The sequence below is a fragment of the Halyomorpha halys genome, unplaced genomic scaffold, assembly GCF_000696795.3.
Source record: "Halyomorpha halys isolate HHAL.00 unplaced genomic scaffold, Hhal_1.1 Scaffold157.1, whole genome shotgun sequence".
In the NCBI taxonomy this organism is placed as follows: Eukaryota; Metazoa; Arthropoda; class Insecta; order Hemiptera; family Pentatomidae; genus Halyomorpha; species Halyomorpha halys.
In genome coordinates this window covers 1,699,377-1,723,244 of record NW_027114029.1, presented here as the reverse complement: position 1 = coordinate 1,723,244, position 23,868 = coordinate 1,699,377, and the positions used below count along the sequence as shown (strand labels likewise).

At 29.3% G+C, this 23,868-nt stretch overlaps 1 protein-coding gene across 1 annotated transcript in view; it reads right to left on the bottom strand.

Moving 5' to 3' along the window:
- Positions 1–5,972, bottom strand: part of LOC106678734 (uncharacterized) — a 14,798-nt gene extending 8,826 nt beyond the window's left edge. The window contains exon 1 of the mRNA XM_014417462.3: positions 5,532–5,972. Within this exon, the coding sequence (XP_014272948.1) occupies positions 5,532–5,873 (342 nt within the window). The 5' untranslated portion in view covers positions 5,874–5,972. The remainder of the gene's footprint in view (positions 1–5,531) is intronic.
- Positions 5,973–23,868: the final 17,896 nt, after the last annotated feature.

Here is a 23,868-nt window from a genome sequence, read left to right as displayed (position 1 = left end):
AAACATTTAACATTTAACACATCATGAATACCCCTATTATGGACTTTGAAGCGATTGTAGAAAACAAAACTTTCAAGCAATAGTTTCAGACATATTTCATATGAATTAAAAATTATTAATTATCCATATTCTTTTCATTCCCATGGATGTGAGTTTTTTGGCCCCTTAAATAATTATTGTTGTTTTTTACGTAGGCAGATCATGCTATGATCATACCTTGGCTATCATACTACCATTGTAAACCCGCCTTCAGCGGACCCTGTAAACCTTTCTTAAAATACCATGCGGCAAAACCAGAGTAATTTTAAAGTATGTATATATATTGTATGTATTGTATTCGTTTATAAATAAAGATATTGAGGAGGTTAGAAAAAAAATCTGTATTACAGTACGATTTGTATTTCACCAACTATTGATAGATTAGCAAAAAGTAAGTCATATTATTCTTTCAAGATACATTTTCCTGGCCCAAAAAAAAACGCGAAAGTGAAATATTGAAATTAATTTATCAGCTCCTTCAGTCTCCTGGTGTACCTCAGGGTAGTATTCTTGGTCCTATCCTTTATTCAGTTTTCACAGCTGACATCGCAACCCATCCTAACACTATCCTCACCACGTATGTCCAAAATTGGAGGATTAAAATTAATTCCAATAAATCCCACCAAATCACATTTACCCTTCGTCGTAAACCAATGACCACTTGCCCTACAGTATCCTTTAATAATACCCCACTTATTCTTATCGATCAGATCCGTTACTTAGGACTACATCTCGACAAACGACTGACATGGAATCCTCATACAAGACTGAAAAGGAATTTGCTCGTCAATTTCGACTATTACAACATTTACTAGACAAACGGTCTAAATTGCCAATCCATTACAAAAGACTGATCTACCTGACTGTTATTATTGTTTCAAAACCTTAAAAAACCATTGATTTTTCATTTGAAGCTCTATATCTTAAAACTATCAACAGCACTAGAAAATCTAAGAGAACATTATTTAGAGAAGAGTAAATTTCCTGAAATACTAGCTCTAAAAGAGCTATTTACGTCCAATAGTTCTCGAGATATAGCTTTTTAAAAAGCAAAATTTCTTAAAAATCTACTGAAAGATTAGTAGTTAGTTAATTTATTTTGAGAAATATATATCTCAGGAACTATGTGACGTACAGATGTCTATTAGCTCTTAAATTAGAGCTAGTTTAATGGACTATAAAGAAGTTTATGAACCTTTACCTTCGTAGGAATAGTAGTTTTCATGATATTTGCTAAATCTATACTATAAATAAATTGATTTATAGTTGTTCGAACAATAACTTTGGTTTATGAAAACCTTCATTTCAGAAATCATTTGACATACAGATGTCTACCAGCGCTCAAATTAAAGCTAGTTAAATTTACTACAAAATAGTTGATTATGTTTATCTTTGTAGGAGTTGTAGTTTTTATGATATTTGACAAAATAAAGTCACAAAATGTTAATTTCTAGTTGTTCCTATAAAATGTTGGATTTTTGAAAAAATATATCTCTAGATCCATAAGACGCAAATATGTCTGCCAACACTCAAAATAAAGGAAATTTAACTTACTACAAAAATAGTTTATGACACTTATCTTCACAGGGGTAGTAGTTTTTAGGATATTAGCTTATGAATATAAATTTGGAAAATGACAATTTGTCCGAACAACTATAAGTCAAATAATTTTTAGAAAATATCACGAAAACTACTATCCTACGAAGATAAAGGTCATAAACTACTTTATAGTTCATTAAACTAGCTTTAATTTGAGTCCTAATAGACATCTGTACGTCAAATGGTTTTTGAGATATGAATTTTTCAATATAAATTCACTAACTACTGATCTTTTAGTACGTACCATACAACATTTTTATGAAATGTTGCTTTTTAAAAAGCTATATCTCGAAAACTATTGAAGGTAAATAACTCCATTAGGGCTCATATTTTAGCAAATTTACTCTTCTTTAAATGACGTACTCTTAGGTTTTCTTGTCATGTTCCTACTTTTTTAAGATATTGAGCTACGAATGAATAATTAGTTTTTTTCATCGCTTTAAAACAGCCACCATTTTTTATTCCTCCTACTATACTTGGCATACTCATAAATTTTGACTAGTAATTATACACAGTTTTCATTAAAGTAATCCTAAAATGGGGTGAGATAACTGCCTTTTTTCCTTCCTGGCTCTTATACTAGAAGGAGTTGTTCAGTTGCCAGATTGACCAACTCCACTTTCAACAGGTTTACGAAAAAGAACTTTTAATAATAATAATAAATTTAAATATTTCATAATTTGGGGGAGGAATCAGTTAAAACATTTTATTAAATTTGGCAAATCCTGTTATTAAATGCATCCTTCACAACGTATTGTTTTTTGGTTTTTTTATGTATAATTAACATAGTTTTCATTAAAGGAATCAAAAATTGGAGTGAGATAACTGCCTTTTTTCTCCTTTTGGGCTCTTGTACTATTATCAAGTGTCAAAACTTTTTCAAATTAATTCTTTCTTATTCCTACCCTCTATTTAACAAAATAAGAGACAACCATTTCAAACTTATTTGAAAAAAATATAAAGAATCTGTATGTCTTCTGGTTTCTAAAACAAAGTTTTTCATAAATCAAACTTATTGTGTGAACAGCTATAAATCCATTTATTTTAGCAAATATCGTGAAAACTACTATTCGTACGAAGATAAAGGTCACAAATTACTCTATAGTACATTAAAGTAGCTTTAATTTGAGTGCTATATATCAAGAACTATTGGACGTAAATAGCTCTATTAGGGCTAATATTTCAGCAAATTTACTGTGCTTTAAATAATGTCCTCTTAGGTTTTCTAGTATTGTATGTAATTTTAGAGATATAGAACTGAATTTTTTTAACGTTTTGAAACATCCGCCATTTTTTAATCCCCCCACATATGCTTGGTAGACTCATCAGTTTTGACTGGTAATTATACATAGTATTCATTAAAGTACTGAAATTGAAACTGAAAATTTCTTAGAAATTCGTTTTTGAATTATGGTTGAAAATGTAAGATAGAAGCTGATTTATAATTTTGATATGAGTCTATTGTTTATTTTGCAGTTTTATTTATTTACATCATCACATATTCAGTATTTATTTTTTCGAGAGAGTATCTTAAAATACAATAAAATCGAAGATAAAAAAAATTTCAGAAACGCCACTACACATCCTTTGCCTTTGTATGGACGACATACAAATTAAAACAAAAATATATTTAAATGATTAATGTCGGGTTTAAGATTTAAAAATTATGACTGTAGATGCAAGGCCGAAACGTCTTCTTGATAAATGTTTAAAAGATTTTAGATTAAAATATTATGTTTCTTAATGAGTGATCCGAAAAATGTTAACATTTATTTTAATAAATAGTTAAATTATTTCCCTTTTAATTATTTAAATATTACCTGAGGAGTTTTCTATAAAAAAAATCAGTACATCCAATTCAGGAAAATGGTTCATTAAATATTACTTTGGGAGCATTTCATCTAGATAAGTTGAATTTGTATTAAAAATGCTTATATGAAACACTAATTCGACAAGGAAAAATTTAAATTTTGAAATAAATTGACTATATTGTCACTGTAGAATTTTAAGTTATAAAAAAAACGTGTACTTTGCAGAACTGGATATAACTTTTAATAGAAACCTCCTCATCTGTTCATCATGAAATTCCGTTTTAAAAGGTTATTATTATTTCATAATTACTTATTTACTATGATTTATACAGGTCGAATCTCCTAATGTAGAATCCCCAATAGATTTCTCGTTAGAAAAAACATTAACAGTTTAGCTAATGTTGCACAATCTTGTCCATTATACAGTATATAAATGCGTGTGTATTTTTATACACATAATACAAAATTAATTGGTGCGCAAAACGTAGTGATACAAGTGTCTTGAGTAAACACGGAAAGTTAACTATCCAAATCAGTATCATGTCAATAAGATAAGAGTCGCTGTTGCCAGATTAACCAGCAACAGATAAAATATTTAGTGCTATATTTATTAACATTATTACAATTATTAGAACAATTTACTGTGAGTTTATTAATTTACCTATAATATAATCAAAACTTAGCCCTATGTTCTGTACTTAAAAAATCATTAAATATATTAACAAACGTTGAAGTATTGTTAACAATTTTAATTGCAAGTACATTAGCATTATCCGGACTGAAAAATCGCATAAAAGCATAGAAGAGATAGCACATCACACTTCAACAGCCCTAAAAAGGCAAACTGAATATACCAGTACTGAGTGCACCAATACAAAAACAATTCAATTTGTATTAAGAAAAAGGGCTGTTACGTTTTTCTATATACAATTAGAAAAACTTTTTTTAGGCTGTTGAAATGAGATGTGATATTTATGGTCAGCTTATGATCTTGGTGGGCATTGTACCGAGTATTTTTAGACACAACCTTAGCAACCTCTAAACTGCAGCGGCATCGGTTCGATTCCGGCCTGCGCAGGTCAACTTTTATTATGGGACTACCCCACGAAATGAAATTCAACCCTCTCACATTGGTTCGTTACCAGTATAATAAATCCTATTCCTCCCATCCGTCTGTCTGATATGATAAAAACAAATGTTCTCATAATCTTATAACAAACGATCCCTTAAACCACAATAACATATGTCTATACTCTGATCCTAAAACCTCCCGTTTCGTATTTAAATTAATTATTCTTTGGACCTTTAATTCAAACATTTGTTATTGTTAGAGCTAGAAATATATTAGCCATTAACGGTGAAATGGCGCCCAGGACGCCTCATGATTCTATTTGTCCCGTTTCAGAACCAAGCAAACCGTATTAAGGCTTCGGTTTTTTTTTTATTTTAAATTAGACACGTTAAGAAGTACGTACCTTTTTATGTCATATTTTTTTCCTTATCGAGAAAAAGATGCACTAAATGTCGGAAATGCATCTACTTCACCTACACCACTACACTTAGCATTTGATAAATAAGCAAAACATTAAATCATAATGTATCTTAAACTGTAGCGTATAAGTAAATTTGACTTAAATGAAATTTGTCAATACCAACAATGCATAAAAATAAATAAAATATAAAATATTATTCACTGAAAATGCAACGAAGTTAATTACAACTAATATGACTAAAAATAAGTAAATTAAACTATATCAAACAGCAATATAAATATATAAGTAACGAACGAGTCAACTTGTCACCAATTAGATCTGAGATAGCACAGCTTACATCGGCGGCCCAAAGCAGACTGTCCAAATTGTGATAGTACATCTCACGAAAACAGTTCAAAATAAACTAAGTTTAGATTTTTCAGTCCTGAATTGGTGAAATATTGACTTATTTGTTACTTACTGCTATTTGAGAGATATTTTTTTTTTAATCTTTTAATAGGATTTATAGTTCAGTATTTTCTTTTACTCCTAAAAATAGTAATAATATACATTTCTTTACTTAATATCATATTATAAATAGTATAGATACCACTTTGCTTTTCGAGGAAGCCTTCTTGACGTTTCGCAATATGCTGTCCATTGTCGTAAACCATTTGACGGAAGGGGTGTAAGTTTCCCCATCTTCTCCGACAGTCTTTTTGGAAACCTCAATCTTCTTAAGCTCTTGAGAATATGTCGACTGGAGGTTCTTCACCTTCTGCTTCGCCTCTTGCACGCCAAAGCCGTCGAGGCCCATCTCATTGACAATCTTAGTGTAGGCAGCTTCCCTCAGGTTCTTGTTCCTGTAGTTGGCGTTGTTGCAATCCCAGAGGCACTCGCAGTCCTTGTAAAGGCCGACAAACTTGACCGTAGTGTCTTCGGACCACCTCATTATCGATCGGTTAAGGTCTCCGGTCTTGGAGAGTCCTGTAATCCGGGATCCTGAAGGACGCAGACAATACCCCAAACAACATTCCACCGGCTCGGCGGGTACACTGGTCGAGTTAGCAGTAGAGCAGGAGTGGGGAGACGAGTAGTCGGCCTCGCGAGCTCGACCTTCCTGCATTCGATGAGTCTACTAGCTATGGCGCTAACTCGCGTACTGTCTCAATTATTGTATAATATAAAAGCTTTATATAAATGAAAATATTGAAATTAATACAAAGAATTAAAAGAATTATTATCATCATTGAAATTCCTCATTGACACCTGTTGATTTTCAACCGACTTCCAACAGACATGTTTGAAACCTGTTTTGTAAACATTAATTCCGTAACGAGACTTGAAATAATACAATATAACAATGAAAAATTTCTTATCCATAATTTTATATTAACATAATTATTCAAGATGTGCTTGTCAAAATGTATTCAGTTCCAATAATTATATAAATTATTATACCTCCTTTATTTGTTATTCTCCTTTATATGATTGAGTTTATAATAGATCTAGCTCATTTATGACAAATTATTATTAACTTATATATAAGATAAGTATGCAAATATTGGGGTCAAAAGCTGTTTTTTTCTTCTGGATTATTTTAAAATTGTTGTGGTGAAGGAAACATCTAAGCTTTTCTCTCTCTATTTTTAAGCTCTATTTTTGAAGCTACCAATACTAGAAAATCAAATAGAACATCGTTTAAAGTAGATTAAATTTGCTAAAATGTGAGCCCTAATGGAGCTATTTACGGTCAATAAATACCGAGATATAGCTTTTTAAAAAGCAACAATTAAAAAAAAATGCACTGAAATATCAATATTAAATTTATTTTAAGAAATCTATACTCAAAAACCATTGGATTTACAAATGTCTATCAAGCACTCAAATTAAAGCGCGTTTAATATACTATAATAGTAATATATGACACTTATAGCCGTAGGAGTTTTCATGATATTTGCTCAAATAAATTGATTTATAGTTGTTCGGACAAAATTTCATATTCAAAATTTATATTCAAATGCCAATATCATAAAAACTACTTTCCCTACGAAGAAAAGTATCATAACCTGCTTTATAGTAAGATAAATTACCTTTATTTTGAATGCTGGCAGACATCTCTACGTAAAATAATTCCTAATAATTTTCCTAAAATTCATGGATGACTAATACTAATCTTTCAGTAATTTTTATGAAATATTGCTTTTTAAAAACCTTTATCTCCAGAACTATTGGACGTAAATAACTCTATCAGGGCTAATATTTCAGCAAATTTACTCTCCTTTAAATAATGTCCTCTTAGGTTTTCATGTATTATTTGTAATTTTAAAGATATAGAACTCTGAATAAAAAATTAAACTTTTTAACAGGCGCTTCTTTTAATCCCCTACCTATACTTGGCAGACTCATCAATTATGACTAGTAATTATACATAGTTTTCATTAAAGTAATAAAAAATTGGGGTGAAATAACTGCCTTTTTTTCTCCTCTTGGGCCTTGTCTATTACAAAGTGCTGCACACCTAAATGTGAAAGTCAGATTCTGTTTGTAAATGGTTGAATGTTTACTTAGGCTGTACCACCACTGATTGGTAAATGTCATTAAAATGTAAGTATTTAAGTATTTAAGGTTCACGCCTCCTGAAGCTTTGTTCAAGAAAAATCTAAAATTTTCACTCATTCTTTATTCGTAATTCCATCTATGACAATAAAAAGCATAATAGCACCTTACATAAAGTAAAGTAAATTTTTAAAAATATAAGCACTGACAGGTCTGTATATAAGTGATTGATATCAGTGTTTAGATTAATTGCAATTATGTTTGAATGAACCTATGACAAAGATAAACAATAAATAGTTTTTTCTACTATTTTATTACCTTTATTGACCACCACCCGGACTATCTTCCTACAAGATGTTATATTAAGTTTTGAGGATGTATAGAGCACCAAATGAAAAATGTAAGGCACTTTTTTTTTTGTAAGGCAATCCACAGCTTGTTTCTCTAGTTATCTACAGGTGGCCAACCTATTCTAACCATGGTGGGGGGTCAAGATTTTCATTTTGTGAGACCACCACTTAATGAAAAAGTCAACGCCCTCAGGCCTGATACGAGCCCGCAGATCTCAGAACTATAGACTTAGGCCTATCCTTCTGAGATACAGCCTGCCCTGAAAAAAAAGTTACGAAAAAACAGATGCTTTTGTAAAGTTTTAAAATATACGGCATTTTTTTATTCTCTCCATGGGCTCTTAGACTAATAATGTCGGCTGAAATCTTGTTTGAACTCTTAACATTTTTCTTCTCTAATTCTAGCCCATATAAATCTGTATTGTTCAATGGAATAGAGTATATTTTATGACGGATTCTTATAAAAATCTAATTCTTATGCGATGTTATATCTACCGGAGGTTTCGGAATGGTGCAATAAAACTTCTTTATTTAACTCCGAAAGAAAATTTTATATATATTTAAAAAAAAAAAACTTGCTTTATAAACGCTCTAGCTAATTATATTTATGGCAATGGCATGCCCCTACTCTCCTTCAAAGCAAAAGTGAAACCAAAAAAGTCACACCCACGAAAGGAAGGTTCAAGTTGAGGTCTATAGGAATGTCCGTCATTGTAATCTAAACTGAAATAAAAGGCAGCAAGTGATTGGCCCGTACTCTTCCCCTACTCCTATGCCACGCCCCTGAAACACAAATAATGTCCTTTGTGGCTTCACCTTTTCACAGTTTACCCCCTCCATTACCTCTAAGATTATATTAGCTATAAAATTAAATCATACATAAAGCTTTAGATTAAGTATTAACTGCGATAATCCTCTTGGAGCAAATAAACAAATTCTTATAGTTTATTTGATTAAAAACCGTTAATTTCAGTATTTGTACTCAACAGAATATACAAATTATGATTTTTTTATTTTTTCAAACAATACAATAGGTTTTAAACAAGTAAAAATTACTTATTTTTATTTTTTATTGGTAACTTAATTTAAGTTAATTGTTTTATTAAATACCTAAAAAGAATAATCTATTTAATGAATGATATCCAGATCGCTCTTTTTGGGTTCAGATCTGGAGTTTTGGTTAGCAGATACCACATTTCAACGTGGGAGTAGTAACCGGTCCCATTTTGGAAAAACGATACCTTTTACAGTTAGTTTCCAGGACTCCAGAAATGTCTTTCATGGTTGCATCATAGCTGAGAGAGAATCAAAGCTGATTGGATTCCTAAAGTTTCACAGGACGGGACCTGTTATTATTTGTAAGGCATAACAATATTTTTAATAAATAAAGTAGATTTTATAATGATCTCATAACCAGTTAATTCTGTATAGAATTGTCCTAGAATTCCCTATTTCTCCGTTTTATACTGTGGTACCTTAAATAGTATTTAAAGCCATGTAACATAATTGATATAGTGTTTTTTTTTTTCAAACAAATCTCAAAAATGGTGGACCAACTCCCATTTTACAAAATATTCAACAATTCATTTAATGGTACTCAATCATTTAATTGCTCAAATTGTATAACTTTAATTTACATGTATTCTATACTGTTTTATTTTTTCAATATAGTATAAGAAGAAAAATAAATAAATTTCAAGTTTTTATTCCCGAATTTTTAGTTTTTCATCAATTCATTGCATCATGAAAAATAATCTTCGTATTAATATGAAAATGGTGAATGAATAATAATCTTCCTTGTTTAAATTATATTAGTTTTTACAAAGACGTCCTTGTTTTGAAGTTATCCCCATCTTCAGTTTACTAGAAACAAATTCTCAAAATTAACACATGCTTACAACATTAACCATATATCACATTATTTATTAAACTATTTACCTGATTAACATTTCTATATAATATATAAATTACTTCTTATTAGTCTCATCAAGCTAATATTAACATATTATTGTCAATAAATGAAACTTACTATAATAATCAACTATTGCATTATAAAATAAGGAGAATAATTACCTTCCTGAAGGTTATCTTTAACTATGATAACAACTAGATAGAACTGTAACAATAATCTCCTACCTCTATAACTACAAAGATGAACAATCTAACTACATTTAAAAATATATTATATTAAAAAACAAATTTTATATAATAACAATTCAACAAAATATCAAATAATTCTAAATTCTATAACTACTGTAAAACCCTATTGTAACCCTAAATTGTTAATTTATTTACAATATCTATGTATTGTATTATGAAATATACAGTTGTAAATTTCAATAAAGATATTAAAAAAATTCAAAATATCTACATAATGTGTGCATTAAGTCTTGGTGTCCGTTTTAAAAATGATTGCTTTGTCTATGTTTTAAGTGATGTATACTGCTTCTATTATTTTTATATTTTTGCTATAATTCACTGTGTCTAATATTTCTGGATTATTAAAATCAAATTCGTGTTTATATTTTATACTATGTTGTGCCAGTGCTGTAGTATTGATGTTTTTTACAATTATTGTTTGTCTTTGTAAAAACTAATATAATTTGAACAAGGAAGATTATTATTCATTCACCATTTTCATATTAGTTTCTAATAAACTCTTCCGTAGAATATATTAATTTAAGAATCTTCTTAATATTTTTTTCCTCTAACTACAGTGAATTTTTATTCCGTCTTTGCTCGATATTAAACATAAAGAAAAAAAATGTATTGATCGGTAAATAATTTATGTATGTTTATATAAACACATGGGTATGTTAACACATACACATGTGTTTATATACTCATACATTGATAACTCAAAGGTGGGTATGACACTATAACTCCGGTTAAAGTCTGTATGATTTCATACAGACAACCTTCTTATCGTAGATTAATGATTGGAGAAGTTTGTCGGGGAGGGGGGGAGGAGGAGGATTCGGTCAGCAAAGAACAATATAAATAAACAAAACCATATTTTTTTACTATTCAATTATCCGTTATCAATTTTTTTATCATTTATGATTCAATTCAATATTCTGTACAATTTCAAATTTGTTTGTATACTATTCCTTTTCAATTGTATGTTACTCTAAATGTTGTTTGTTATCTCTTTTGTTCTATAGCCCTGATGAAGACCTGAAACTCAGGTCGAAACGTCGGCATAAAATAAATAAAAATGGTTTTGTTTATTTATGTTGTTCTTTGCTGACCGCACCCCACGACAAACTTCTCCAATTAATGATATGTAAGCTTTATTAATTTCTCTTTTCGTGAAGACGTACTTTTCACCGTGTTTTATTTTGTATACATTTATTCTCCTTACGCAATCTTATTCTCATCAGGCATGATAAGTCAGTTTTAAACAATATTTTTTAACATTAATTCTCAGGCCGAGTATCAATGAAGCATTATTCCACCATACAAATGGATCTCGTGTCATATTCAAGAGAAAAAAAACCTGCCCAAGACAATTTTTTGTAATTCTTATTGTGTTAATATAGCATTCCAGATTTGTTGAAGAAAAAAAATTGTTTTCTAAATTTAAAGTTTTAATTAGGCGAATTATCTAAATTTCTTAAAATTATATTACCTCATCTGAAAACATATTTAAATAACATTCTAAATCGCAGAGAGAACTTCAATATTCAACCTTTAGAGTATGCTGGAATATGTGGAAGCGGCACAGACAGACAATGGAGGGGCAACATTAACGACTCAGGAAGACCGTTATTTATACCTGTGGTGTCTGACAAGGATAGGGAAGGTCTAATCTTTTAGCTTAGGGGGTCCTCAAAGCTCAAAATGACAAATTTTATAGCTTGTAAAATAAACCAACGTAAAAATTATTGTGTTTAATCTTATTAATACGTTTTATCCTATGTAGGTACCTTTCCGAAAGGATTTGTTTCCCACAAATAATTCTAATTATGGATCAACTTTATTCCTGAGGTTTGCTAAAACAATACGTTGTGAAGGGTGCATTGAATAACAGGATTTGCCAAATTTAATAAAATGTTTTAAGTTATTTCAACCCCCTTTATTATGAAATATTTAAATTTATTATTATTATTAAAAGTTCTTTTTCGTAAACCTGTTGAAAGTGGAGTTGTCAATCTGGCAACTGAACAACTCCTTCTAGTATAAGAGCCGGGAAGGAAAAAAGGCATTTATCTCACCCCATTTTAGGATTACTTTAATGAAAACTGTGTATCATTTAAAGTAGAGTAAATTTGCTTAAATGTAAGCCCTAATAGAGCTATTTACGTTCAATAGTTCTGGAGATATAGCTTTTTAAAAAGCAACATTTCATAAAAATGTATGGAACGTACTGAAATATAAGTAGTTAATTAATTTATTTTGAGAAATCTATATCTCAGGAACTATGTGACCTACAAATGTCTATTAGCACTCAAAATAAAGCTAATTTAATGTTCTCGTAGATTTTCTATTGTTGTTGGTAGTTGTGAAGATAAAAAATTAATTATTTTTAACGTTTTGAAACAGCCGCCATTTTTTATTCCCCCTACCTATACTTTGCAGACTCATCAATTTTGACTAATAATTATATGTACTTTTGAATTAAGTAATCAAAAAGTGGGGTGAAATAACTACTTTTTTTCTCTTCTTGGGCTCTTGTACTAATCGGAAAATTAGTGGGAGGAAGTATTACCGCAGTGAATATTATAAAAATATCAGAATGTTTTGGCCATCCAATAAATATTTTTGTCTCGATAGTTATTAAATATATATAAATTTTTAAAATTTCATTTAACCTTTATATGAATCTTACAGTTGACAGGATAAGATCTACCCTAATAATAGGAACGTAATTTGTAAATATATATAAATTCGCTATATAATATGTTGTAATTGTGTAAATAAATAAAATAGGAGGGTGGGAAACAAAAAAAAAAAAAAAGGATAACACCAAAGAATCAATTTTGCATAAGAAATATGTTCAAATTTTACTTCAAGAAATATTATTAAAAGTTCTATTCTGAAAGATAAATCGGAACATTTGCAAAATCAATACAAGAAAGCATTGCTACAGTGAATATTACAAATATATTTCTTCTGAAACGGGCGAGGATTAATGTTAACTCAAACTAGGGTGGTAAGTGAAATTCTTGAGATGCCCCCACCGAGCTAGATCTTTTACTCACCGTTTCGGCTATCTCGAGGCATTCTTTAGTCTCTAATGCATCATGATTTATCTACACTGTTTTTAAAAAGCACCTTCTGTTGTTATTAATCGATCAGTCCGTGGCGACAGTCACTCGATAGTACAAATGCACTTAATTTAATGTATATAAAGTAAAGTAATTTAATGGATATCTGATTATATTTTATCAAAGAAAACTATTGACAAAGGAAGTATTATTAGTGTAGGAATACATAAAAACCTATGTGGATAAAAACTATGTATGATAGACTGGAAAATTCTTCTAAATAAAGCAATGAAGAAAGAATTTTTTTTTTCTGAAATAGTAATATTTTGTACTATTTTTATTTGAGCCAACGTTTCGTCTCATGTTGCAGGGCTTCGTCAAAACAGCCCTGACGAAACCCTGCAACGTGGGACGAAACGTTGGCTCAAATAAAAATATTAAAATATATTACTATTTAAATTTAATTTGACCGCTGACTCTGACTTTGACTTTCGTAAAAAAAAAGATTTTGGGACAATAGAGTCATAAGTTTGCCTTAAAAATATATTGGCACCGAAAGGAGGTTTCTGTATTTCTGCATACGGAAAATTTATTGAAATATTCAAAAAACTAATGCATAATATCAAAAATTTAATAAAGTATTATTTTAAAGTTTTGATTGATAATGAATTTAATTTCGGTTCGAATTCAGTCAATTTTGTAGTATCAAGCCTCTAAGAATTTTTTTTTAAATATAAACAAACAAATATATTTTAGTATATTTTTTCAGCAATATTAAAATTGTAGAACATTATGCAGTGATTTTAGAGAATTGTATTCCAATTATGACTGGCATATTTTATATTATAATAAAAAGCCCGAAAATGCTTTGCTATTGCTATATTTGAACACTATTGAAACTTTGCTACTAATTAATATATGAAATGATAAGACGGTAACTATAGTAACATAAATGTTAACTGCTAACTTCGCTGTATGATCGTTAATACTGGTCCGATTAAGTTGTTTTTTCTTCTTAGATTACACAATTTAAATATCTATTATATCAACACCTACATAAAATATGAATATTTTTTACATAATAATTCTCACCTTCAAAATTAGTACTATATTGAAACAGTTCATAGTGACTGACTTATCAAAGTGTGATAAAAGGTTTTTCAGGAGTAAAACAAAGGTGATATTCCTCTTTAGCGCCTCAAGATAATAAGAATTTTCAGAAAATAAAATGTTTTGACCAGAAATGTTCACCTTTGATTTCTTTTTGAAAAATAAAAAATAGAATTAAATTCAAATGACGATTGATTGGGTAATGAATCTACACCAAACTTGGGTGTGGCTTAGGCCTCTATAAACTGCACCAAAATGTACAAACCGGGTCTAAATAAATAAATTAGAACCGGAGATATTTAATAAAACGTTCGAAATTTTGTTAATATAGGTTAAAATAGGTGGCATCCAGTTTTCCAAAGGTTGTATTAAAGTAGGAATTCAATAAAATGCAAAGAACTACTAATGAAAACTACTAATCCCACGAAGATGAAGGTCATAAACAACTTTATATGTTATCTTTTCAATTTAATGAGACGTATTTATTTTTTAAATAAATTAATTGATGTCCATTTATGTCTCAACACTTCTGCCAATTCAGGCATCCTCAAGGACAATCTTAAATATAAATTTACACCTCACATGTAATTCTTTAAAAAACGTTTTACGTGCTATTCTGCCCAGGTCATTAATTACAAATAAAATTACCTTACTTTGTCACAATTTAATTTGTTAATTTTTATTTATGGATCAAATCTATCAACTATCAGACAATAGTTTGTTTATATGATGGTTGATAGTGTTAAGTTGATCAAAAAATAAAAAGTTTAAAAATTAATGAAATTGTTACAAAATAGGGTGATTTGATTTGTAATTTTTGACCTGGGCAGAATAGCATGTAAAACGTTTTTTAAAGAATTGGATGTGAGGTGTAAATTTATATTTAAGATTTCACTGTTCACCCGTTTGCTTTGAACAGCTCTGATGAAGCCCTACAAAGTGAGGCGAAACGTCGGAAAATAACTAGTTGTAAACTATTTTTGTTTCACTTTTGACCGCAACCCTGACCATCTTCCTATATATCAATTTTTACGGTCAACTACATATAAATATATACTATATTTAAGATTGTGTGGCCGAATTGGCCGAAACATTGGACTGTTGATGATGTAATTAAGAGTGTTGAGACATAAATGAATACCAATTAATTTATTTAAGTCATAATTTATTTCAGTATATATTTCATGAAATGTTGCTTTTTAAACAACTATATTTTAGCAAATTTACTCTATTTTATATGCTGATCTATTAAGTTGTCTAATGTTGTAGGTAGTCTCAAAGTTATGGAGTTCCGAATGTAATTTTTTTTTTCAACATTTTGAATCAGCCACCATTTTGTATTCCCCCGAACTATATTTGACAGACTCATCAATTTTGACTGGTAATTATACCTAGTTTTCATTAAATTAATCAAAAATTAGGGTGAAATAACTGATTTTTTTTTCCAGTGGGCTCTTGTACTGTTAAAAATGCTAGACGAGAATCTAAAATTGGATACCGTTTGTATGGAGATACCAAAACGACTGTGGAATATTGATTCAGGTTTAAAAAAAAAATCAAAGAAGTATCAACTTTCAAAAATGAAATTAATGTTATATTTCTTATGTATTTATTGTTTTTAAAAGTACTGCATGTACGTATGTAAAAGTAAAAACTTATTTAGCATTCTAATGACCGTCTAATGTATTACGTAATAAATAATTTAATAGGCATTTATAAAATAATTTAATTATACTGTATCTAAAAACGATTTTTTTTTTGTTTAAATCAATGCTGAATTTGAAATAAGCAGCCTCAAAAACATAAAAAATTGCAATCGAATAATGTCAGATCTCTCATTTTACCCACTGAAATTCTTATCGTTCACCCCTATTCATTTCAATATAAGACTGAAATGTAAACCCTCTTTTTTCCAGCCGCTAATATTCTTAGCATATGAAAGTGGCCCAACAGCATCCCATTCATTGATCCGTACCGCCTTCCTGGAAATTTCTTGGAGTTGACGCTGGCTTATATACCGGTCTCCACCCCCGCGGTTAGTTTAGTACAAGAGCCCAAGAGGAGAAAAAAATCAGTTATCTCACTCCAAGTTTTGAACATTTTAATGAAAACTATGCATAATTAATTGTCAAAATTGATGAGTCTGCCAAGTATAGGTAGGAGGAATAAAAAATAGCGGCTGTTGCAAAACGTTAAGAATAATTAATTTTTTATCTTCACAACTACCAACAACAATAGAAAATATAAGTGAGCATATAATATATAATACATTACAGCAAAGTAGAATATATTTGCTGAAATGTAAGCCTAATAGAGCTATTTACGTTCAATAGTTCTCGAGATGTAGCTTTTTAAAAAGCAACATTTTATAAAAATGTTGTATCGAACTGAAAGATCAGTAGTTGATGAATTTATTTTGAAAAATCTATATCTCAAAAACAATTTGACGTACAGATGTCTATTAGCACTCAAATTAAAGATAGTTAAATGAGCTATAAAGTAAATTATGGCTTTTATTTTTGTAGGAGTAATAGTTTTCATAAAATTTGCTAGAATAAATTGATTTATAGGTGTCCGGACAAATTTTCATTTGCCAAATTTATATTCGTATGTGAATATAATTAAAACTACTACTCCTACGAAGATAAGTGTCATAAAATACTTTATAGTAAGTTAAATTTCCTTCGTTTTGAGTGTTGGCAGACATATGTGCGTCTTATTGGTCTAGAGATATATTTTTTCAAAAATCCAACATTTTATGCGAACGAAATTAACATTTTGTGAGTTTATTTTGTCAAATATCATAAAACCTACTACTCCTACAAAGATAAACGTTATAAACTATTTTTTAGTAAATTTAACTAGCTTAAATGTGAGTACTGGCAGACATCTGTGCATCCAATGGTTTCTGAAGTAAGGTTTTTCATAAATCAAACTTATTGTCCGAACAACTATAAATCAATTTATTTTAGCATATATCATGAAAACTACTATTGATACGAAGGTAAAGGTCATAAACTACTTTATAGCACATTAAACTAGCTTTAATTTGATTGCTAATAGACATATGTACGTCTCATAGTTCCTGAGATATAGATTTCTCAAAATAACTGATATATACTGATATTTCAGTACATTTTTATAAAATGTTGCTTTTTTAAAAAGACTATATCTCGAGAACTGTTGGACGTAAATATCTCTACAAGGGCTAATATTTCAGAAAATTTACGTTTCTTTAAATAATGTTCTTTTAGATTTTCTATTGTTGTTGATAGTTTTTAAGAAATAGAGCTCCGAATGAGAAATTAAGAGAGAGATAAAAGATAAAAGAGAAATATTACTATACAAAGTATAAGTACATCTCTTTCATTTAAAATAAAAAAATCTTCTAACGAAAATAATAGAAATAATAATAAAGTGTAATTAAATTACTTACCTCGACTAATTAAAAATTACTATAACTTGGATATCAAATAAAATTTTTATTTGGAATTATATAATTTTATTTTATATTTATAAATTATCTATTACTACTTTCATCAATTATACTTTTAAAGTCACATTGGGTTGAAAGTGAAAATATAAAAAAAAAAAAGGGTGGGGGGATAGAAAAGGAAGAAAGATAAAAACAAGAAGGGATTAATAAAAAAAAATTTAAAGTATTGAAAGAAGAAAAAAAAAGATAAAAGAACCAAAGCGATGAAACAAAAAAAAATCTAATTCTATTATTATATATTTTTACTTTTTTTTATATTGTTACTTGTTTACTTGTTATGCCTCTGTATTGTAGGGAAAAAATTGTCTTAATTTATTAGAATAAGTATGCTGTTAGCGATGAAGCATATTTAGTTATGTTTATGTATGACCTATGAACCAATGAAGTTGGGTAGCACATTTTTGTTGTTTTTAATAATGTTTTCCCCTTTTAGCAGTATGTTTTGTACCTTATACAAGAGCCTAGCGCGACATCCTGGATCATGTAGGCGTCATTACACAAAATGCGTATGTGAGGAGGGCAAGGACGCGGCCTTGGAGCGAGCCAGATTCTATAGTCACTGTCTGCTATTGAGTTTTTTCTCGGGAAGAAGTTGGGAGCAGATCTCAGCACATTAGTGTCATTGGCAAAACTGTTACTAATGTCATCGAACAAAGCTCAAGTCACTTAATTATATTCTACTTAGAGCAGTACTTTTGATCCAGTATAGTTCAGGGCTCTAGGTTTCGATACCAGTGATAAATTCTATTAATTACAATCTACCAATCATCAATGACAGTGTGAGTCATATATAAGTTCCCATTCACTTAGTTCAACTATAGATTGGCTTTGGCTCTGCCATTGGAGTGTTTTGTTTTTAATTTAGTACCAATTCATTCATAAAAAATTTTGTTCCATATAGCAGTGTTGGGTAAATGTAATTACAATTACTTATCAATCACTGTAATTAGGAATTGAAAAATGTAATCCATTTTAATTGTAATTTTGGTCCTCCAATTACAATAGCAAGCTGAGCCGAAATAATTGAAATTACAAATCATATTCATATGTAATTATTATTTTTTATAAAATTGCAACTAATTGTAATTACAAATATTTAACAATAAAACGGTAAAAAAATCTATTTATACAACTTTTCCAAAATAAGAAAATGATATCCAGTTTAAGATTGCGCGCTGGCTTCTAGATCTGTTAACATAGTAATCAAAATTACTTAGCATCTAGAATTGAGAATGCAAGTCAGAAACTGCAATTGTAAAGAGTAATTGCAATTACTTTAGACAGAGTAATTTTGTAATTTTACCTTACAATTAATTCAGTGTAATTGTTCTTCAAAACCACTATTTTTTATTATTTCACCATTTAAGAGTTATCTTATTGCAACAGAAACATTTAATTAAATCTCATGAAATTATTTCTGCCCAACTCTACCACACTTTTTTAATTAATTTCTATTTAAACAAATTTGTATAAATTGCTTTTATACGCAAAGGGTTGCGGTAAAAATCAATAGGTTAACTAGTATTTATTTTTGCAACGTTTCGCCCAACATTGTAGAGCTACATCAGGGCTAATAGATACAAAAACTACCAAGAACATTTTGAAATAGTAATATAAGAAGATTCAAAAAGGTAAAAAGAGTAAATAAAATTGTATTAATATAGAATAAACAATGATAAGAATAAAAAAAATACGTGAACTCTATAAGGTTAAAAATGTACAGGAAACACAATAAAACAGAAAAGTAGGTATGAAAAACAAAATTAAATTTTGTTTTCTCATATCTGCGCTTGCATAAGTGAAAAGAGTAGATGTCATTCGATTGCATTGGCACTGCGTCAGTTTAGGCAACCAATTTCAAGTTATCCTGAGCAGGTTTAAACCAGTTCTTTTTTTCGTAAAATTATTCATTGTGTGAAGGGAAATACGTTTTCGCACGCGTAAGTAAAAGTAGTAGATGGAATTTGAGAAAATTGCTTTGTAGCAGTCCAGGTATCACTCTGCACCATTCTTAAAAAATCCATCAAAATCAGATTTATAGTAGTAGGTATTATTATATAATATCTTATATTATTATACCCGAACTGGACTAAAGACTAAATGTGTTCTTAGCTCAGGAAATCTTTAAATATGAGTGGAAGTTTTCAAATCTCAGGGCAGACATTTGTTTCACTTCCTAAATTATTTCAATGCTCTCCTGCTATGTAGTGAGAAAGCGTAAGATTAATTACTTCTTATAAGAAGTGACATTGTTAACCCTGCTAAATTAAATTTAAAAATGGTTGGAGCTTAGGAGAAAAATTGTATTTAACATAAAAATCAGGTTGTTGCATTCATTGTTTGAGGATGGTATTTTTAATTTTAACAAAATTTACAAGTTTATTCCATATAATGATTATAACATGATTTTATTCTTACCATATTTTTTCTTTCTTAAGAGCTGAGGCTTAGATCATAGAAAGATTGTATTTAAGATGCACGCCGTGTATCTTTATGATAAATTTAACTCGTATCGAGAATACAAATAGTAAATCAAATATTCTTTTTTCTTTTCTACTAAACATTTCTCACTCCATTTCCTTACACAGCAGGACCCTAGTAATAACAAGTATACACGGAACAATCGAATAAAAATAGGATCAATGTATAAAACAGTTTGTTGCATTCACTGTTTGAGGATGGTATTTATAATATTAACAAAATTTACAAGTTTATGATTGTTGCATAATTATACAAGTTTATTCCAAATAATGATTATAATATAATTCTATTCCTTCCAAAATTGTTTTTTCCAGAATTTTGTTTTTTCATATCTACTTTTCTGTTTTTACGTTTTATTGCGTCTCCTATATATTTTTTACCTTATAGTTTATGTATTTGCTTTTTTCATATCATTGTTTATTTTATATTAATACTATTTTATTTCTTCTTTTCTTTTATTTGTATATAATTTTCTTTTCACTTATTTTTGCATAATTTTAACCTTACCTTATTTTAATATTTTGTATCTTATTATCTTACTATTTCAAAATGTTCTTAGCTGTTTATGCACCGTTTTAGCCCTGATGAAACTCTTCAAAGTGGGGTGAAACATTGGAAAATAGTTGTTAACTATTTTTGTTCTTTTTTGATCGCAAGCCTGATCAATTTGAAATTATGAGGTCAATTATTTGTATATATACTAACATATAATATTTATTAAGTATCCACAATTAATAAAACAAACAACTGACTTATATAATGAAGACATAATTCGAGGATAAAATGAAAGAAGAAATAAAATAATAATAATAGCAATAAAAAAGAAATAAAAATAGATAAATATAAAGTTCATAACTGAATGTTCTGCAATAGGAAGTTGGTTTCCCTAAGTCGAAAGTAACTGCAATTTTGACTATTGGTCTATAAATGAAATTTTGAATAACGGTTTTTTTATTAATTCATTTATAGATTCCAGTTGTAGCTCTCGATCTGACTATTTAGTTTAAACCAAGGGACGTCTACTGAGATTCTTAATACCCTGTATGGGAATGCTTTTCGTTTTGTTTAGGATACTGCACCCCACACTTCACAACCTAACATCAGCAATGACTATAATATTATTTATAAATGAGGATGGTTGCAATCTGGTTTTAGTTAAGATTTTCCATCATATAAGAAACCACCATTCGATAACCAAACTAGTTAATAGAGTATATTTTAGAGAAAATGAACATTCATAAAAATTAAGTAGCTCTTAAATTAGTAGTAACAAAGTAATGTTTAACTCGAGACTACTAATTACGCCAAATCTAGTATACAAATGGTCTAGTGGCCTGGGTTTTCACTCCTCTTCTGTTTTAACCCTCTCAGTACTTTCTACAGTTAGTTTGCTTACAGTAAACATCGTTCGTCATCCCAATAAAAAAATACATTGCTTTCCCCCTCTCCCAAAAAATAAGCCTTATTACACAATAAAGTACTCTTAGAGATCATAATTTGTCGCATATTTATCAAAAACATAACTTTCTCTTCTGCATCTCTGGTCCTTCTTATAACGCAGGGGAATATTAGTGAATGTATTGCGATCGAGATTGTAGTTACATTCAGAGAGAGAGTGTGGAGATTTCACCATTGCATATGACGTCATGGAGCCACTTGTATGGAAATTCGTTAATTGGATGATGATGGAGTCAAGCTCACAAACCTACTCCAATATGTTAAACCCTCCCTCCTACCTTAAGGAAGAAGTTTAGACATCATCGTACCTGAGTACATTGAGATTATGTTAATGATAAAAGGGTATGATATGTATGAATTATCCGCTTATAATACCGATGATAATATCGAAAAATGTATTTCATGAATAGAAAATAACACAGTAGTACCAGTAAAAACAACACAAATAGTTTCGTTAATTTTCGCATAACCTTTTTTAGAAGGAGCCCTTCATCTGATCATAACCAATTTACTATGTATATTAATACCTAAATAAAAAATAAATACTATTATATAAATAATATGGTTGTTAGTGACTTAACCCATTTATTAAATCTTTATAATGTGTTGATCGTATTTTAATTCTATTATTCCGTGTATACTTGTGATTACTCCGTTTTTCACTAGGACCCTGTTGTGTAAGGAAATGGAGTGAGAAATGTTTAATAAAAAAGAATAATTTGTATTTTACTATTTGTATTATCGATACGAGTTTAATTTATCTTAAAGATACACGACGTGGATCTCAAATCCGAACTTTCTATGATCTAAGCCCCAGCTCGTAAGAATGAAGAAATTTTGGTAAGAACAGAATTATATTATAATCATTATATTGGATAAACTTTTATAATTATGCAACGATCATAAACATATATATTTTGTTAAAATTATGCATACCATCCTCAAACAGTGAATACAATAAAATGATTTCTATGTAAATACAATTTTTCTCCAACACTCCAACTATTTTTAAATTTAATTTAGCAGGGTTAACAATGTTACTTGTAGAGGTACATTGAAATCATCTAGAAAGTGAAACTAATGTCTTCCCTGAGAACTGAAAACATTTCCTGAGCTAAGAACACATTTAATCTTCATTCTAGTTCGGGTATAACACATACTACCGTAAATCTGATTTTGATGGATTTTTTGAAGTATGGTGCAGTGTTACCAAGATTTTTTAAAATAAATTTTGTCAAATTCCTTCAGCTACTTTGACTTACTCGCGAGGTAACGTATTTTCCTTTAAACAACACCCCGAATACGGTTAGTTTGATTCAGCTAAAAGTGTGCATATAGCTGAAAATTAGTGCAAAATTGCAATAAAATGACATCTACTGTTTTCACCTATACATGTACACATATATTTTCTTTAACACGCCTAGATTTTTAAAACAGCTCACCTGAGTAAACTAAAATTTGGAGGAAATTTTGAAATTAGAGCAAAAATGAATCTATGTCAATTTTATCCAATTTAAGGAATTAATCAATATATCCGAACGGAAAAGTATTTCTAGGTATGCATATATTTCAAAAGCGCAGAATTTTGGTAGTATCTTCACAAATTATTGTGATTATACATATATATTTTATTCTTGAGGATCAGTCAACAACACAACTTTGTTTAGGTGACGTTTCGGAACTTTATCATTTGCATAGTCACGCCAACTGCCTATTACAGTGTATTCTACATTATGATCCAACTAACTCCAAATTTCTTTCAGAACTGAATAGGTTATGAAATGGAGGTAGGTTTTATTTTGGTTTTTCCAACATGTAACCGTTTTTTCTCTCAGTAAGCAGTCCGTCTGTTATATCTATTTTTATTGTGTTAGATTCTATTTATTGTTGTTAATTGTCTGATGTATTTATTATGTTAGAATAACATGAATTTAAATTTTGTACATCCGATTTTTTATTGACAGCTCGATTCTTATATTTTTCTATAGTAACCATTTCTTTTAAATTTAGCTTAAAGTTGTTTTTTTGGATGTATTTTTTATAGTTTTTTTTTTTTTTTTTTTTTTTCCGAACCCTCTAAAGACAGAAATAAAATGTGAATTAGTAGTGCATTACTGTGCAAGAAAGAAAAGTAATTCGTGTTGTGTCTTACCTTTTACTACCTTTGGTATTTTAAGGTTACCTGTTATATTTAATTTTGCATATGTGTTATCCATTCAGGAGCTATTTTGAGTCCGGAGGTGAGGGGCCTCCTCGTGTTGTATAAAAAATAAAATAAAAATA